The sequence below is a fragment of the Anthonomus grandis genome, chromosome 9 (genome assembly GCF_022605725.1).
Source record: "Anthonomus grandis grandis chromosome 9, icAntGran1.3, whole genome shotgun sequence".
In the NCBI taxonomy this organism is placed as follows: Eukaryota; Metazoa; Arthropoda; class Insecta; order Coleoptera; family Curculionidae; genus Anthonomus; species Anthonomus grandis.
The window spans coordinates 15,439,091-15,460,370 of NC_065554.1; the positions used below are offsets into that span (position 1 = coordinate 15,439,091).

A 21,280-nucleotide genomic window follows, 5' to 3' on the forward strand; every position below is an offset into this window, starting at 1 on the left:
AGTTGCTGAAAACGTGTTCGGAATAATGTCGTTCTTATTCCGGGTACTTAGAAAACCAATGCTTCTCGACCCTCAGAGAGCTTCTAATATTGTTATGGCTTGTTCATTACTGCATAATTTCTTAAGAAAAAGTCGAACTTCATCATCATGTTTTCCCCCCTTGCAGGTACATTTGATAGTGAACACGATGGGCAGATAGTACCAGGAACATGGAAACAAGATAATAATAATTGTAACCTCCTCTTCTTTGTTGTCACTTCGAAATATTTCAAGAAAATCGGGAGCTCAACGAAAACAAATCCGTGAAACATATGCCGAATATTTTGCAACAGTTGATAAACTACCATGGCAGGACCTATATGCTTAAGTTTAATTAAAACACCTTAATATCTACTGGATGCTGTTAAAATATGGAATCACCAAAACTATTTAAAAGCTATGAAATTACTAATAAGTATTCCATATTTTATTAGTTATCAAAAGGAAAAAAACTTGAAAGTATGACTTACCTCTGTACTTATCGTATCTCTTGGGGAATAAACTGGTTGGAGAAAATTAACCATTGTTTCGTATGCGAACCAAGTAGGTTTGTACACTTCATCTCTGTCCGCACCCGATTTTAAACTGGACTTCACTTTATGGAACAATTGCCGAAACATTGCCTTTAATGAATGCTTCTTTTTCTCAATTCGACTACCGAACAGTCTCCACTAAAGTTTGCCTTTATGTTATTCCAGGCATCTGCCACCTTGTTTTGATTTTTGTGATCTGGAGTCTGTGGATTCCAGATGACTGCTTCATTTTCAAATAATTGTAAAAATTCCAAAGTTAATTTGTTGCTCCATTCCATTTTTCAAGAAGAGCGACGCTAAATAAAAAACAAAAACAAATAGCCATAGCGTCTGGGAGAAATGCCGAAGTTGACTACGCTGCACCCCGCCGTACTACGAGCTCCTTTGATTCGTGTCAGTTTACCGACAACCGCCGGAAAAATGACGTAGTACGAATCTTCATCGAAGGTAGTCTCCCACACGCTACGCGAATATGCTCGAATACCGAATATTCGTTGAATGTGCGTAGTGTCTGAGACCGGCTTTAGTATGGTGTATTATATTTTTTCTCTAGTGAATGAACCTAGACTCAACAACCAATAAAGTGCAATATTAAAATCTTTATTTGGCATTAATTTATACTTTTGTGCATAACATAAAAGCATACGCTGTAAAGTTTGCTCCCAGACCCAAATAATTTGGGCTCAAGGTAATACTCAAACAATTATTTATTATTAACTAAACTTTTGCTCAAAAATGAGCAGTTTATTAGAAAAATTAAACCACTATATGGGACTATAAAAACAATAACATTAATAAGAGTTTAGGTTGTAAAATTTCCAAGAGATTTTTCATCTGCCTTCTTTTAAACTATGTTAATTCTAATAGCTGTATCTGCACAGCGCAAAGCCCGGCGATAGCAAAATAAACTTGACCGGCTTCAGAGCAATAAATATTTCTTCAATTTGTAAAAAAAATTAAGAACCTTAATTTTTTCTTACACAGATTTTTTTTAACAACAATCAACACATTCAAGATATACGATATTTAAACAAATTGACATTTTTGTGTAGGTCTATTAATGAATACATGCATTCCGGTATAATTTTGCACTATAGCTCCCTTTGACAATCATGTTTTAAAACTGTTACTATGTTAGTTTTATTTATATTTAATTAATATTCTAAATATTGCTAGATATAATAAACCCATTACACTCTAAGCTAGCTAATAAATACTATCCCAATAAATTATTTCTTACATATATTTTTTGGTTCCTGAGTTATATAATCCGATATAAAAATTAACCGGCTTTTAAGGTAAAATTTAAAAAAAAAAACTCAAAGTTTTTACCGTTACTTTTCTCCCTTGCTAGAATTCGAAATTTTCACATAAATTATTAAAGACCGACCCAAAGTTTGCAGACAAAAATAATCCAGAACTTTCCAAATTAGTTTATGCTTATACGATGCTTTATTTTGGTTTTATTTGTCAGCTCCTTACAGTTTCATTATCTAGGGAAATTTTGCGTTTTTTTATCAGTTTCTTATCTGAAATATGAGTTTTAAAACGGATACAAATATATATTCATTTCTTTATTAAAAAAATATTATGGTCCACAATAAAGACAAAAAATGCCCTACTATATTGTCTCGTACATAACTGATGTTATTCTATAAAATTAATAACCCATAAAAGCATTTTAATTAAAGGCAAATTTCTTAGCTATAATAAATCATTCCTCCGTTAAAGGGCCTTTTCATATTTCATGATGGCTCTTGAGTTTTTCCTTTCTGACAATGTGATGCTCGTTTTTGCAGTGATTTATTATATTTTATTTAATTGTTTTATAAAGACTAAATAATGCTTTTAGAATTGGAAATTTTGACTTTTTTAATTTGAAAAAAGATTAATTTATTAAGATTATATATTTTTTAAATGGCGGTCTAAATGACGAGTGAAGGCTTACATTAGTGATTTGAAATCGAAAGCATCTATTTAACTATTGAAAATTTTAAAAGTAATTTAGTTTTAAATGTTGAAACTTAATCGATTTTGCTAATGTCTTCAAAAATTTACTATTATTCGAGTAATCTCTCTCTTATATTACATTCTTCAATTTCAATTTAACCTCTCGATAATTATTCATTAATTTTTGTGATGAGATCTGCTTTTTAAGTCTTAATGTTAGTTAAGATACTACTGCCACTATAAGGCAATATATTAATTATTCCTTAGATCTCCTAACTCTAAAACTTATTTGCCGTCCTCACCTCCTGTTGGTGAAAACTTCTATTACAGTAACCTCCTAACCAGAAATTAATTTAAGTTATAGGGTTCATGTATTAGATTAGATAATATGTCATCGGCAAGTAATGTGTTAAATATTAGCATTTCATAGGGTTTATTAATGCTTGGTCTGCATTAATTTTAAACCTATATTAATAATGTTCCTTTAATAAGCCAAGAAAGTAAATACACTCTATTTGCTAATGATACAATGATGATTTTGCCTTAGAACTTATAAAGTATATATATCGAGATATCCTAATAGAGGAATAGTTTCCAGCTAAAAGACAACTGCATAACGTAGCAAAAACGATCAGAATAATATTTTGTTGGTTAAAGAGAGAAAGCGAGGGTTAATGGGGTACTTTGCAATTTTTGAGTATAGATCTAGGTCCAGTAATTTTATAAAACATTTATAGCCTGGTTAGTGGACTCAAAAACATGCATTTCCCAAGTTTCAGTTCAAGCCGCTTATTTCGCAGTATTCTACTCTCACATGTCTTATGAGCTTTTCATTACAACGTTAAGCTGTAAAAATCCTGATGAGATTGGGTCATTGACAAGATTGTAGGGAAGCATTACACATTTCCGTCATTGTTTATCCTTGAAAACTTACTATACATGGAAAAAATTATGTTAACCTTGAGACTTGTGAGAATGTTCGTAGGTACCTTATACAATAAGCGGAAAAAGTTTTTTTATATAATAGGCTAAAGAGATGTCAAACTAGGTATAAAATAAAACTAGTCTTAACTGCTAATTTAAACTATTAACCTTAATGATTTTTTGATAATTTACCTTCACTTGATATTAGCATACAGATTTTTTGTAACCTTGTTTAGATTTTAATCCGTTTTACAATAACTAGAATTTTTTTTTTAAATTTTCTTTTACAAGCAAATAGAAATCGATTTTCAAACTAACATATTTAGTAAGTGAAAGCTAATTATAAGATAAACTAGACTTTAAGATATTTATAATAGGTTTTGTAAGCTCTAATTAATTAACTCAACAAATAGCTTACTTCACTTTAACTATGTTAATACAAATATAAATTTACTAATGTTGTAAAAAATAAATCTCTGCGCTGTTAATTTTGTCTGCGTTCGTGAAAGCAGAAATAACGACCCCTTTTAATTTAATGTGGCTTTTAGTGCAATTGAAAAATAAGAAAACAAAGAGATTGAAATAAATTTCATTTGGCAAAGGCAAGAAAGGTGCTAGCTTTAATGATTTTTCCTACTAGTAATATTAACATAGCACAAGTTGGCTAAAAAATTTAAGAGTAAATAAATTATTAAAATAAGGTTTATCTCAATAAACAAAAGATTTGACTTTCATAATTAGAACATTTAAACAAGTTATTATCCCGCTTAATACTTACTTGCCTGTAAAAGCCTAACGCACCATACTCAACATTTTACCCATTAAATTGGAAATTCCAATTTGCGGCATATTTGCATCCACTTTATCTGCATAACATGATTGAAGGTACAGAGCCAATGCTAAAAGGTATTACTCTGACAGGTTGGTTTTGAGGCGATGCGGCTGAAAGGCACTTTGAGATGTGAATGGATAGCACCGGCGTTGATGCAGTTAATTAATACATGCTTCTTATAATTTGCTTAGTTGGTCATCAATTTAGCTTTATTGGTTTCTGAACTGTTGAGTTTTAATGTTTTGTAAGATTATAAAGAGTTTATGCTGTTTTAAGTGGTTTCAAGTCTATACAGGGTGGTTTCGCGGGAACTGCATTCGCTGATTATAAATAAACTATGAATAGGAAAAAAGTGAAATATTGGTAACATAGCAGTATGCTTAGGAAAATACACCTAAAATATTTGAATAGTTTTGGAATATTTGGTTATACTGGAAGTACGTAGTCAATTTTTAGAAATTAAATGAAATACCTTATATAGGGTGCATTGATAAATAAATAGGTGGCTGGCAATTAAAATATACTTTATTCTCAATTTGGTTAATAGAAATCGAGTTGAGAAATTTCGCATAAATTCTCCCGTTAAAATAAATCGAGATTCACGCCCACCTCTTGCTCAAAACTTTATATTATTAAGAAACAATAATAACAAGCAGCAATTTGGATGTCAATAAAAGAATTGAGTACAACTGACTGCGCTTCAATGCCGAGTCGAGGAATCTATGTTTCAATAGCGTATAATTCAATTTCGATAATTTGTATTAAAATTGTTAAACTGCTTTAATTCTGCTTTTAAAAATTAGCTTTTTTAAATTATACAGTGATGATTAGCCCTTTAAAATAAGAACATAAAAAACGATAAGTTGAAGAAGTAGTCCATTCTTGCAGTGGAATTAATAGGTCAATGAGTAACTAAAGATACTTCGGTCATCCTCCACTAAATTTATTTAAAAAATATTAATCCTACATGTTTCGGACATATAACATGTCCATCAGCAGGGATAACAAATTAAGGGGTTCCGTCAATACATCTTACAGATCTAGTAACGTGCCTCAGACAAGGTTAAAAGGTTAAAACGAATTAATATACATGAGAATGGGGCCAAACATGGATTTACAAAAACTTTAAAATTATATTATTACGAAAAAACGCTAATTGTTTAATAAACAAGAAGTTTCTTAGTTCTTCAGTAGTTACCCATCAAAAAACGATAATATATAATATAAATTACTCAATTCTATATTTAACTATACCTATAAAATATTGGTGCCCATTCGAATCCTTCACATCGATTAAATAATTTTATCATATATTTATTTCTTTTTTCTTAATAAGGTAATATTTGGGATTGAACCAGTATATAACGGATATTTTTATTTTGTAAACTCATGTATAATGAACAAATTATAGAATAGTCACGGACAACCATTATTTTAGTATTTTACGGATATTAAATAAGAAAATAAATTATAAATAGTTTAATAATAAGACTTTTATTTCCAACAGTCACCCACTTACAGGAAATACAGAAAAAATTGTGTAGAACAAGTTTAAGGTTTAAAATTAAATAATACAATATAATATTAAGCTAAAGGAAAAGTTATGGAAGAGGCTTATAGGCTATTAAAAATTTTAGAAAACATACATTCACTCAAAGCATTACCTACCTACAAAATTTTTAAGAGAAATTTAAGATTTACGATTATTGATTAAAAAATCCTACTAAGAAAGACATTGAAGCAACAAAGAGGTCCAAGTTGTGGTTACAAAGAGTATTAAATAACTTACACATATAATAAATCGGCGACCTTCTAAAAATGTTACACTGAAATGTTCGAGAGTTTCTAGAGTTTAATCTGCGAACAACAAACTAAATTTGATTTAACAATGAGCTACAGTCGATTTTATAATTAACTAACTTATATAAAAAGACCACGGCCGCTACCACACGGCGGTCGGCTAAGGCTTTCATGTTAAAACGTGCAAGCATTATATCTTGACATGTTCCTCTTGCTGGATAAACACCATCTTATAGGTCTTGTATATTAAATATTTTAAAAATCTACGCTGAATTGACTCAATTTTATCAATCTCCACCTGATATACTGGATGCCATATAATTGAAGCGTACTCAAGCTTGGTGCGAACAAATGAGCAATATAAGAACTGCACCACCCCAACTTCATCAAAATTGCGACAATTTCTAATTATAAAACATAGAGATCTGGATGCTGCTATAACTGTATTATAAACATGATTTTTAAAGTTGAAATTTTGGTAAAAAGTAACACCCAAATCTTTAATTTCAAGACACCTAGTCAAAGGAAAATTTTTTATTTCATATTTATGCTGAATAAAATTTTTGTTTCTACAAAGAGTTACCTGAAAACACTTTGACACATTAAGAAAAAGTCTGTTATTCCGACACCATATATATTATTTAGTTCAGATTGAAGCAGTTGGCAATCAGATATGGTTTCTATTTTTCTATAAATTCTTAAATCGTCTGCAAAAAGCAGTTTAAGACTTAAAATAGTCAGTGCAGGGTCATTAATAAACAACAAAAAAGAAGCGGTCCCAAGTTTGCACCCTGTGGGACACCAGATTTTACGATGTATTGATTGGAGCGAAAACCGTCGATTTCGACAAACCGCATTCAGTCTAAAAGGTACGAAGAAAATAATTTTAATACATTTTCAGAGCAACCCAGTTAATAAAGTTTTATCAATAAAATAGTCATATCTACTTGATCGAAAGCCTTCTGAAAATCCATGTACAGAACATTCTCCACTTGACTTCTGTTGTTTAGGGCTTGACATATGTATTCGGAAAGACAACATAAATTAGTGATACATTTCTTCGTTCCATAAAACCATGTTGATCGGGTGATATTAGTGTACATACTTGTGCGTGTAATTGTTTGTGTATACAAATTTCAAAAAACTTAGAAAAATTGCATAGAATTGATATCGGTCTATAGTTCCTAAGTTCTGACTTGTCGCCCTTAAAAACTGGAATAACTCGCACGATCTTCCAACAAAACAGAAACGAACCTGTTTGAATGGATAAGTAAAAAATGTGAGCTAATGGTTTCGTTAAAGGTGTAACGCAGTCTTTAACTAAAAAGCTTGGAATAGAATCGGTACCACATGTTAATCTGTTTTTGAGTTTTTTGGATGCTTCGATTATATCGGGCTCTTGAACAGGATTAATTAAGACTGTATTTTGATTATGCAGTAAAGTATGAGGAACAAAGTTGCTTGCATCTGAATCAATGAAAACGCTCTAGAAGAAATTAGCAAAAGCCTCGACTATTGACCTGGGATCCGAGAACTCATTATTGCCATCTTTCACCACACCTGGTATTCTGGAGTCGCCCTTCTTCATCTGTATGTATCTCCAAAACTGAGAACTGTCAGCGTGGATATTTTTTTGTAATTGACGTAAATAATTTAGAAATGTACTATCAAGTAGTGTTTTAAGAGTTAGTCTAGCATTTCGAAATATTTCATAGTAACAGTTAGTTTTGTGTTTTTTATACTTTTTGTAAGCTAATTCTTTATTTTCAATTAAGCGAATGATCTCAGAAGTGTACCAAATCTTCGTTTCCGATTTATTTTTAATGGTACAGTGGTTTTAAAAACATTATTAATTAAGTTACACAAAATGTCATTGGCTTTGTTACCGTCTGTGCATTCAAACAATAATTGCTTCGATATTCAAGATTAATTCATATAGAAGACGAAACTTTGCCTTACAAAAGTTAAATGCCTTAGGAGCAGTTTTGCACAACCCAAAAGGAGACGATTTTTTCATAATTAAACTGTCAATATTGATAAGTAAGGGGGGTGTGATAATGATCGACTCTTGATAGGGGTCTGCTTGTTTCAGAGATTTCGCAATCGATATTTGAAATTACAAAGTCCAATGTGCGCCCCATAACATTTTTTACAATGTTTAATTGTTTTAGGCCCAGAATATTTAAAAAAAGAGTAAATCAGTGTAGCCTTGGTGTCACATTCATTTATACCATATAGAGGAACAATAAAGTCACCCATAATAGCTTAGTTTACTTTGCTTTTTAATGCCTGGAAAATTCTCATCTGACTGCATGAATAGTTTCCATCGTAATTAATAGTAGCTTGAATTTAAGTTTATATATAATTATCAGAACAAATGGTCATTAAGTTTTTAAGGAGCTCACTGAATACAATTTTGATTTTTATTACCCTTACACTATATCATTTGTATTATCTATATATGATTCCTTATATTTGCCACTATTTGGTGTAATGAAAATCGTAACTAGGAAGTATCCACGATGAGAGAAACATATAGATCTTGCTTAGGAAAAAATGTAATCAACTTATTTATCTAGATCTGAACTTGATTAAAAATTACGATCTTTAAGGACTTCAAGCCAGCGTTTAGTATGGTGTTTTAAAAAAAAAATTAAGTGCAATAATAATAACTTTGTTATTAACAAACTAGATGATCTCTAGCCTCTCTGTTAATACAATAGTCTTTGTTACTCCAGTAATTCCAAGTAAAAAATTCCGGTAATTAATACAACGTCGACTTAATCGCACTTTATTATACATTTACAAAGCTGAAAAAAAAAGTAGAATCGTCGCAATTGCAAAAGGTGGTTCTAAATAAAAAATATAAATATGATTTAATACTATTTTTAAATTGTTACACTTTTATATTTACTATTTTTTGATATAATGTAAAGTAAGTCAAATACAATCTTTAAAGATTGCATCTCAACTATATTTATATATAAAATTATTTATGTAAATCAAATTTACCAATTTACCTAGATTCTGCACTAGGTTTTAAAATATCTAAAGTTTTAAAAAGTCGTAGCAAACTTTTGGAGAGCTGTTAAAAGCGCAAATTTGAAACTTTAAATATTTTTCAGTAGCGAATTTAAAACGGATTTTCAAAGTTTTAACCCTAATCTGTTAAGGATCTTAACTGAATTGCAAGCTCTTATTTTATGCGAATTTGAATTAGTTTTCTTATTTAAGAATATTACTTTTTAAAATACGTTTATATTATTATTTTTACTTCTGCAAAATTTAAAAATGACAAAAGTAGTACCCTTCTGTAATTTAAAAATGTTAAATTACAACTCTGTCTTAAATGACATTAAATACATGTCAAAAGTATTAGTTTTATAAGTTTTTACTCTTAAAACTTAAAGCAAAAGTGTAAAGAGGTGTAATGTAGGATTTAAAAAAGAATATTTTCAGTTATCTATTAAGTTATCTTGCCTAGTATTATAATTTATATTAGCAGCGGGGCAAAACCATATATTATATTTTTCCTTTTTTCACAATTTAAAAAAAATAAAAGTCGCTCTACTTGCTATTAATTATAATACTCACTATCTTAGTCAATTGGCTTAAAATAGTTTGTATATAATATCGGTAGCCTTAACAATTTGCCTCAATTTGGATAATAGTTATAATATGAAAAACTTTTACTTAAATTGAAAATTTACAGAATAAATATAAACATAAAAATATGTTTGTTTCAGTTTTCTTTAATTTAATCTTACGGACGAATAAGTCAAGTTTATTTTCTACTTTCAACTACTGTATTTATGAAAAACCACATTGCACCTAATTGTCAGCAGCACTATAATGCAATTTAACCTTATTTTAACTATTTTTTATTTTTTATGGCTAGATATCAAATGAACGAAACTAGTTTAATTTAATTTATATAATAGATATATTAAACGTGATATCTTATGCTTAGAGCCGGTCGTCTATTTTGTGTTGCTTTTCTGTAGTTGTATTTGTAGTTATTACTTGATTACAAGATATTACTTGATCGATCTCTTATCCTGTTTTTACAGAAAGCTTGCACAAAGGCTTTGTGGAATTTCTGATATGAGGCGTACTCTACTGTACTCTACGCTGCCTGCAATCCGTGTGAATATACATCATTTTCTTAATAATAAAGAAAATGAAATGATTAATAACGTTATAAGAAATTTAGTCCCAACTAATATTATGAGTTTTGTGGCTTAGGCAAGACAAATTTACTACTAATACAAAAAATTACCCAATCAAATATCTATCATGAGGCTTATTAGCAAAACATAAGGGGTCCATGCATGCCCATAAAATACTAGTATGTTATGCTACTCTATATTTTAATTCCTAAAATAAAAGTCATCTGTTCTGCTCTATATTTTTGAATAAACGACAAGATGAAAAATGATTTATCAGATGACAAGTGAAAAGACTTTATTCTATTATAAGCTTTAAAATATATACTCTCTAGATATCATATAAAGGTAAAAATTATATTTCTTAGCAAAGTTACTTTTTAGAGTAATTTTAACAGGTATTTATCTGAGCAACACTACTATCTCTTGTTCTCAACACTAGTATGGAACGTTGTTCTTTTTCTTTGAAGGGAAGCAATTTAAGTTCATAGATTGTGTTCTAATTTAGAAGCAATTATTAAGTTTTAATTAACTACGATGAATAACAAAAGTAAGTTTCAGTTACCTCGCAAACTCTAAGGTATTATAGCGTTACATCTGAAATGTTGAAAATGAATGTAATTTCTTAAAAAGTTACTCTTTAAATATATAATTGAAATCTATAAATGTTTTTTAACAAAATTTATTCGAAATAAAACCTTTAGTATTAATAAAACTATTTTATATTTGTTAACTATACATAACTTAAATGGATACTATTTCTTTTACTTACCTTTTTCTTGACAATTGAAGAAATTTATATTTTTATGCATGCTTATTTTTTTTACATTCGTATGTGGGCTTTTATAACATAGAATACTAAACAGCCGTTTACTACATAAATTTACCCAATAGTAATATATTAATCATACATAAGTCAATAAAAATGTAAATATGAATAGTGATTTTCTTAATAAATATTTTAAAGCTGTTCTTTTTTTAAACTTTTAAAATTGTAGCTCTTTAGAAAGCTTTCAGTCTGTGTTACTGTCTCGCGGCATTTTCCGAATTATCTTACGAAATGATTTAGGATAGTTGCCTACGACGGACTTAAATTACCCAGCTTAAACGGGAATATGTTGCGGCGGTAAACTTAAATTCCCTTTTACACGCCTGGTGTATACTGTACAATGGCTTTATGTTACATGGATCGGAAATTGTGTAAAGGAAGATCTTGTAGCCAACAATCTTATTCTATGTTTTGGGATAATATAGCCAAGACACAATGAGGTAATCGTTGTTTGTTGTAAAATAATTACATGAACAATAATGTTTTGTTAATACTAGTATTAAGAAAAAACAAACTTTTTAAATGTTGCGTTAACTTTAACAAGATTAAAAACAAGAGAATTTTAGCATTGCAATTATATTAAATTGAAGAAAGGGTAGAAATAACAAAACTGTATTAGGTATTAAATCCATAGTTGTTTTAAGAAGTACACTCGCAATATTCTAAACAATAAATATGTGAGCCGGCATTTTCGAAAATCATATTAGTAGGTAGGCTTTTTCTTTATTCCTGAAAACTTGACGGGCAAGAAATTCTTGAACATGTTATGTAGAAAACACCAAAGAGCCACAGATTACTAAACTAATAGAAACTCATGTTAATTATAATAAAAAATACATTTATTTATAATATATACTCGTCACCACCACACTACTATGTGCCTTCAGTACGATAGTCTTTTGACACTCATTTCCCGAATTAGTGGATAGACAGATCACTGTATAGATCTTTCAAAATTGTAAGAGATTCGAACAAAATCTTTGTTATTGCATGAAGGTGCAGCACTTCTTACCACATTGACCTACCTCTTTTTCTTCACTTTAACTTTGATGTACGTGTAAACTGTAAGCTGTTTTTATTTTTTTTTTATATTCGGAGAGTTACTTAATTTTGGTACTTTGAGAACTGTATTGATTATTACTCTCAAGATATAATCCCTTATTATCTCACATCTACAATTTTATTATAAAATCAAATAGTCTAAAGATAGGTATAAATATTTATATACGAAGTTATAATAAACTTCATCTAGAACCTAAAAATTGAAAAAATGGAGGTTTCAATTAAAAAATCTAATATATAACGCAATATCTTAGTTTTAAATTACTCGATATTGTACCGCTCTAGAAAAAAAGATTCATTTATAGCATTTCTTTAAAACATACCAGGAGAATCACAAATAAAGGTGAGACCTTTTCGGTGGGCCCCCTTGTATATGTGATTATTGACCCTCTAGCTGTTTATATCTTAGAAGCAGTTTTAAAAGACAAGTTTCAATTTCAAAGAAGTTGCTTTCGTTTTTCAAATTCTTAAATCCGTAGAAAAAGCTAGATCTTGACATAAAAACAATTCTTTTAAAAATAAATGCTATATTTATTTCATAAAGCCCCTTAATAATGATATTGTGCAGAAGTGATGATAAACCTGTTATTTTAAAACCAAAGAAAATAATGAGTCCGACTTTAAAAATATAGTATGGTTTAATGTAATAAAAGCCTATGTGAGGTTAGTTTAGGCATGAGTTGTCGATTACTAGCCCTCCATTGTGACTTACTTATATATTTTAGCTCACTTCTACTTAGATGTTTCTAATCAAGTCGGTACTTTTGAATCAGTTGATTAGGAAAAGTGATTTTGGACAGCTATACATAACATGTTACATCCTTTATTTTCTCTCCATATATTTTTTGCACTCAGTGTTGTCTCCCAGGATAATTTTATACATTTAATGTTTTGGTTTGGAGTGATCAGCCTACACACCTATTGGGGCTTTGAAGTGCTTTTTGTTTAATGCTCTTATAGAGTCTTTCAGACTTCTTGTAAGGTTCAGTGAGTCTAGGAACTGGCAATCTTTTTCAGCATCGTTTAGATTTTTATTTTGTTTTGATGCAGAATTTTACTTTAATGTATGCAATGTCTTAAGCTGGTTTTGGACCTCTAGTGTTTTTGTCAGCTGTAGAGATTATGGTTCTATCCATTAATAAACCTAGGACTTCTTTGCGGTTCCATATCGATTTAGATGTTTATGCTTTGGAGCGTTTTCGATACTCTCTTGCTATTTAAGTAGACATTAATATTTTTGGGTTTCAGTTGCTGATCTGTCAGATACGTTGCACACATTTTAATGGTGTAAGTTTCCGCCTGAAGTATCGTTGCGTATTTGCCAAGGCTAATTGCCACCCTTGATTTGTACCCGTATATATCAGTGCCGATACCTAAGTCAGGATTGGATCGTTAGGGTACATACAAATGTCTTTTCAGCATTATTCTGTTACGTAATCATGTTTCTCGGTGAATTATGATAACTTCAAAGAATTTGGTCTATGTTGCCTATATTTGGCATAATGTTAGAAGGCATGCCCAGAGTATTGTAGTTGCATTTTTCCAGCAGATCTATTAGCTCCATTCTTACGTTATGTCAGTTGTAGCCAATATATATGTAATGCTCAAATCCTCTTCTTGAATGGAAAGATTTAGGATAGCTTTTTGGTTAAAGATTGCATTGGTGTCCTGGCTGATCCGCTGACATACATTTTCAACCTAATACTGTCAACAGAACAGATTCCTGGAATTTGGAAGACTGCTAAAATAATACCTATTTTAAAAGCTGGGGACTCTGATCAACTCGTGAATTACAGGCCAATCTCATTACTCTGTAACTTCTCAAAAATTTTCGAAATTATCCTGAATCGGTCGCTATTTAGTCACGCAAAAGAACTCATCTCTGTAGACCAGCATGGATTTTTTAGCGGGCGATCTTTTGTTACTAACTTATCCTGTCTGTCTAGCCATATCTGTGAATCACTGTGATGTTAATACTCAAGTCGATGTTATTTATATCGACTCCCAAAAAGCCTTTGATCGAATAGATCACTATATTTTGCTGCATAAATTAACTCAGTATGGTTTTTCAGGGAGATTATTTAATTTATTTCATTCCTACTTAATTGGTAGATCTCAATATGTCAAATATGAGGGCTTTAAATCGAAACTTTTTAACATAACGTCGCGTGTGCCACAGGGCTCGAACCTGGGTCCGCTTCTGTTTAGTTTTTTTATAAATGACTTTATTAAGTTACTCACTTGTCATAGGCTGGCTTTTGCTGATGATTTGAAGCTATATTTAAATGTATATGGTTTGGAGGATTGTGTTTTTCTTTAAAACTGCATAAATACATTGGAGGTATGGTTCGCTGTTAACAGGTTAGGCTTAAATGCGGCTAAATGTAGTGTGGTCAGTCACTCTAGAACAAAAACACTCTAAAATTTTGATTACTTTATTAATGATGCTATTTTGAGTAGACTAGAGCAAATTAGTGATCTTGGTATCACCTTTGACTCTGAATTTACATTCGTCCCACACTTCAACAATATAGTCAAGTCAGCCCTGAGAAGGCTTGGGTTCATAATCAGAAGTTCTCAGAGTTTTACTTTGGAATCTACATTAAGACTGCTTTTCTGTTGCTTTATGAGATCAAAACTGGAGTTTGGCTGAATTACATAGAACCCGCTCTATCAGAATCATGTTATTCTCCTTGAATCTGTTTAGCGTAGATTTGCCTTTTTGAAGTTTTTGCCCTTTAGGCAGGATGGCATATATCCAGTTAGAGGGTTTGATCATCGGCAACTGTTGGAACGCTTCAATCAACATCCATTACATCTCAGAAGAATGATCTTCGCTGTAAAATTCCTGCATGGGTTACTGAATGGATTCATTGATAGTCCTGAACTTCTTTCTGGTGTACATTTCATGGTGCCTAGGCTTAATGCTAGACATTCCCTAACATTCTTTCTGCCAAGGCCTCATACTAACATCCTGTTGAAATCGCCGCTATATGCAATATGCGCTATATTTAATTGGATCTGTCACATGTGTGGTATAAATTTCTCTCCGGGTCATGTGATTGTTGATATCTTGTTGGATCATTACTCTTGGGATTAAGACCCATGTGTTTAAGTTATAGTTAGTAGGTATATTGTAGTTAATTTAATTTTGTTGAATATGTGATTATCTTGTTAAACTTTTATAATTAAGTTTTTATATCATATTAATAGTTATTTGTTCTAATTTTTTGGATAACTTTTGAGATTTTGACTTTACTTTTTTTTTCTTTTTATTCATCATTTTAGGTTTGTTTTTTTTGCTTTAAACTATATTTTTCATTGTTTTGCAACTGTTTTTTGTTATTGGGCAAGTTGCCTGTTGGAAATAAAGGCCTATTATTATTATTATTATTATTATTATTATAAAAGATACAAGGAGGTTAAATCAAGTAGCTCCTTAATGGCAATTGTCCGTGTCGTTCTAAAGGAACTTGTAATGAGTAGGAAGGCCAATCTTTGAAAACGGTTTTATTAGTCTTATTAAATGCCTAGGGTTTTTTCCTGATGATGACTTGACTAAACTTCACTCGTCACAATTTTTTCTAACCAACTTTTTTTACATACGATTTAATATTAGGCTAAAAGACGAAATTTAAATGTTCATAAAAAAACAGCAAGGTGACATTCCTGATAAGCTACTGACAGAAAACAAAGACTGCATGGATTTTTTAAAATATTATCGGTCTTCATTGTATTTGAAAGATAGCTTCAAAGCCTTTCAAATTTACAAGAATATTTCTATGAAAAGTAACTTAAATTCATAACGATTTAAATGATCCCCATAAAGACGTATAACTTTACATTGCGCATAATATTATTTGGTAGTAAAATAGCTGGTCTTTTGCCACTAAATCATTTCTAATTTTAAATGTAATATTTATATACTTTGGAAATCTTTGAATATATTGAACGATAAATAACCTATTTAAAAATTTCTAATTATATCCTCAAATTATTTAGTTATTATTCTAAAAATTTGTTTAGTTATGTTTTGATACTAATTAGAAAATAAATATCTTAATTTTAATTATCTTTCTTATTGCAGACGGTGATGTTTACCCTTGGCATGCTCCTAAGTTGTATTTTTATTACAAATACTGGATTAGAAGAGCAAAACATTGGATCCAATTTGGTCGACCAACCACCAAAAGACTTCACAGACTTTGACCAATACGCCGTCACTTGCTACATATGCGTCAACGTTTCGGACAACGTCGTTTGTAACCAGTTTGCTATTGATAGACCTTGTAAACCTGGTAAGATATTGTCAAAATACCTTATATAATTTTAAAGAAAGTATTTTTAGGTGAAACCTTTTGCCACACTTTACACATAATGGACTCGAAGGGTACCAGTGTACTGGTAAACAAGAAATGTACCACTGAAAAGGAATGCCAACGAAACAAAGTTGGATGCGTGGAAATCGATGCACAGATGGTAATTATCAATTGAAATTAAAAAAGCGCTTGAAAATGTTCTTTTCAGATGTGTATTTCATGCTGCGACCAAAACTATTGTAATATGAACGTGCCAACCAACAGTTCTACTGCAATATATGACGACAAGATCACCAAAATGCGGATGCTTGCAAAAAACCTTTTTAGAGAACAAGAGAAGGCCCTGACGACTTCTGTTAAACAGAACAGCAGCTGCTATGATCATTCACTAAGTTGGCTAAATATTATTATTTTGTTACTTTGGTCTTTAAAATATGCGATTTCGTAATATTTTTAGGGAAATTATGGATATTTAGTAAAAGATTATGTAGAAGTTAGTGTTTCATGTCACTTGGTTTTATTTTTTTATAAAGCTTGATTTTCGCAATTTGTCTAGTCGGTAATAAAAGCAATAATGGATCTTTTATTATATTAACTATAGGCTATTGATGTTTATATTTTGGCAATGACACAGTAATTTCTCTTTTTAAAAAAACATCCTACTGTTGTTTTAAATTAAAAAATCATAGAATGAGATTAACGATTAGAGTAATAAAAATGCGTTACTTTTTTTTTAGTTTCCTGATAATACTATCTGATAATACAATTAAATAGGAAAAAAAATTCTCACCATACCGAAAAGAACTAATAAAAAGCTAATGTCCAGGCTGATAGATTTTTGATGAGCCAATAATAAAATTTTATTGGGTACTTTGAAATAAAATATTGATCCTCTTGGAAAATGTTATTTTGTCTATTGCTAAAACAATATAAAAATGTAATTACTTTGACAAATATATGGTCAATGATTTTTTTTTGTGTTCAGCCATTAAGTAGTTAATATTATTTTATTTTAGCATCTATTTATGTATATTATGTTTTTCATAGTTTATTTGTTAGCGATTTTCGTATAAACATATGCATATTTACACTTAGCTATGGGGAAAATTACAACGTCTGTAATATTATGCGATAAGATACCTCGTTTAAAAAATGTTAATATATTATATTTATAACACTAAATTATTTAAATTAATGTATTGTTTATATTATTGAACCATTTATGGGGATCAAGGGAATCTATAATTAAAATCAGAACATGATAAATATGTAAAGATATTACTAGAGTAATCTTAACTTAAGCACTAAACGTGAAAAATCTAATCTAAGTCATTTATTTAAGATTTAGTACATATTTGCTCTGATGATTCCATAGAAACCCACCGTTCATAAGTAGAACAAGTTCGATGAGATTTCCTTTGTTTTAATTATGGACAGATGTAATATCTTCCCATTTCGCATATTTTTTTATATACTGTTGGCTGAGGTTTATTTCCATTCTTATGCTGCTTTGATAATATTATTTTTTCTCCCTATGGGCAAATTTACGTTTTTTATCCATTCATGAAGGTGGTCTGTAATAAAAGATAATCCTAACTCTTTCAAGAAAAAACATCACTTTATCTGTAATTACGATAGCATTAATTCCAGAGTTATTTAAAAATTAATAAAATATGGCTAGGGCTAAGCTTATAGCTACTATTAATCTAGCAACAATGTCTTCTAGTTTTGTACTTATTTGGAACGCACTTTCGGATTATTTTCATAGGTACGCCTCTATATTAAATCAGTAAAATATTTTTGTATCTGAAATAACAAAGAAAATTAAACCGTATTATTGCATCTCTCATATTAGTTTTATATAATCTCAATTATGACATATTCCCCAAAAATGTAGTAAGCTGTGCAGCTTTTCGGTAAAAAGAATGGACAAATTTATACTGCATAACTCGCGTCCTTCATTTCTGGATTCTTTGGTAGCACATCACATAGAAGATGAACATTAAACGTTTTAGTGAAGTGATTATTCTAATATCTATTTCTAAACAAGCAGTACTCCATTAATCTTCTAAATTCATACTAATGGCACGAAATATACCAGCCAAGTACTGTAGTCCAAAAAGCTCCTTCATTTCTTGTATTATTGGTTTAACGAGATATTGCATACTCATCTTATAGGCTGTTGTTATATGATCCATATTCAAATTTGTATATTTTACAATAAAACAAAACAAAAGTAAAAAACTTCAACTCAGAGTCTCATTAAACATATGTATACATAATTTCTTACAAAGCTACACATGTTCCGCTCCCATTGGAGCATGATCAGGCCTAAAAATAAATAAAAAAATTGGGCCTAAAAATATTTAAAAAATGTAATTTTGTTTTTTGTGTGATCTCTTGGAGAAAGAATGCATGGTGTTTCAATTGACTTTACAATATCTGGCAATATCATATAAATCAGGAAGAAAATAAAGCACTCTAGTTTAGTTTATTTTGATTAATACCACAACTCAAGAAGTTTGTTTTTCTTTAAAAGTCATTCTGTAATAAAATATTACTTAAATCCTAGGAAATATACAATAAATTTCAATATATGTATTATTGAAATATCTTGTGCAGTTTTTGTGCAAATCACAAGACAGTTTTAACACTAACGAAAACTCAATATTTTAGAAGCTAGCATCTTCGGGATCTTCTCCAAAAGATGCTAACATGGTAATTGCAATTAATGGTAACACTGTTTTGTAATTTCTTAGTTTTTGATGATATTTATTTAACTTTTTAATATTAAATTAAACAAAAGTTGTCAAAAAAAACTTAAATTTAGATAGAAACAAAAAGTATGAAATGGTAATTCAAAATAAGCACAAATTCAAATCGAAATAAATCAAAATATTAGAGTAACCGAAATGTTACTTTAAACGTTATGGAAATACTATAAGGTTTTATTGTTGGTTCCATTACTAGATACATGCCAAATCAGGTTTAAAAAAATTATATTAGGGAAATAACGCAATTTTAAAGACAGATACAATTTGTAATGCAAAAAGGCCGGACGAACCAGTAGCGTGACCTTTGTTACTCTTTTGGAACTCTCCTGACTTACAACTACTCTTCATGAGATTCTTAAAACCATAAAATCTATATAAAAGGGCAGCTAGTGATCATACTTTAATAATTCGTTTATTGGAAATAGCTCCTGCCAATGCCACTCAGCTCCGTTCCGATGCAAGTGTTTTCAATGCAAAATATTTTCTCTATATCTAGATTTAGCGAAAATAATTTCCCTACATGAGGTAATGATCCATTTTCGACCAATCTCACAATATCTTCAATCTGGTTGATTTGGTTTTCTAATGGCAAAATCACCTCTTATGCTATATTTTTAACTTTTCTTTGATCAGAAATTCTCCGAGCTATCGAAGAAACTTAAGCAACTGCAGGTGTGTTCTTTGACTTACTATACTTTTTGACTATATAATTTACAGAATACTGCTCTCTGTATATATATATAGTGTCAAAAATATTGCACTAAAATAATGAAAGAGTTGAATATGTGTTGTAGAGTTTAAAATAAACTCACCAGTCGTAGAAAAACTTCAGGCAACAAGTGAAAAATATGGCATCAATCTAAATAAGAATAAAACAAAAATGATGGGTATTAACAGAAGCAATCAAATAAACGACCATAACTAAAAAGGTTATGAGGTTGTGAAACAGTTTATATATCTGGGCTCACTTATTACTAACAAGTAAGGATGCGAAAATAAAATCAAACGTTGACTAGCAATTGGACTAGAAGGTCAATCATATAACTGACAAACATATGCACAGACTTTACACTTACTAGGAAAATAAAACTAAAACTCCTCCAGAGCCTTATATTTCCCATTGCATGAATACAAAATCCGAACTGGGCTTTCATCTAAAATTAGCAAATGATATCTGAAATATGTTGGCCATCTGTTACAGAGAACCGATAATTTAGAGAAACTTATTGTGTCAGGAAAAGTGCATGAGAAACGACCGAGAGGAAGATAGTATGACAAGATAAAATCCTTAGTTGGACTGGGATGACATGAGTCCCTGTAGGCTATTTAGGATAAAGAAGCTTGGAGAGTACTAATGGATGCCGCTACAAAATAATGCTACCATACCCTTTTAAGGATCAAAGGACGGACAGAGAGAAAGAGAAAGAATTTTTGATTAACTGTTAATCGTGGTTTTTGAAATTTGCTTGAAATACATATAAACTTTACATTTTTTGCTCATCACACGTCAGCATTATAGTAGAATAAGGATTCTCAGGAGCCCTTATCTGATAAACAACAGTTCTCCAAATTTTTACAGTAAAATTATTTTACTATTTATCACTCCTTCTTATATTGTTCTTTTCATTCCTTTTTATACATTATTTATTTTCCGCTCTGAAAGTAAAAGAATTTAAGCCTTAACTTATTTTTATACCAAGCCTAAAATATTTTATTAAAAAGCATTCTAACCTAATAGTTTTATATCATAAACCGCATTCTCTTGTAACGTACTATTATATTATACTTACTCTTGATGGTGATCTGGATTATACAGTGTGTCCCAGGATAAGCGAATTTATTCTTAAAAATGACAAAAAATTTTGAAGTTGAAATTTGACCGTTTGGCATCTAGCACTGCTTGCTTGATTAAAAAATAAAATTTAATATATTTTTTTTTTAAATCAAGCATGCGTTAACACTAGCATTTTTAAATTTTATAAGTAGGTAAGGTAGTAATTCTAGGCAAAATACAAAAAAAAGTTTATAAGAAAACGTTGTTTAGAATGCAAA

General features: G+C 30.1%; 1 protein-coding gene across 2 annotated transcripts in view; it reads left to right on the top strand.

Moving 5' to 3' along the window:
- The window catches only part of LOC126740249 (ly6/PLAUR domain-containing protein 6B-like), a 396,612-nt gene extending 379,605 nt beyond the window's left edge, over nt 1–17,007 (top strand). For both annotated transcript variants that reach the window (XM_050446187.1, XM_050446188.1), the window contains 3 exons: nt 16,223–16,433; nt 16,484–16,614; nt 16,663–17,007. In XM_050446187.1, the coding sequence (XP_050302144.1) occupies nt 16,223–16,433; nt 16,484–16,614; nt 16,663–16,902 (582 nt within the window). In that variant the 3' untranslated portion in view covers nt 16,903–17,007. The remainder of the gene's footprint in view (nt 1–16,222; nt 16,434–16,483; nt 16,615–16,662) is intronic.
- Nucleotides 17,008–21,280: the final 4,273 nt, after the last annotated feature.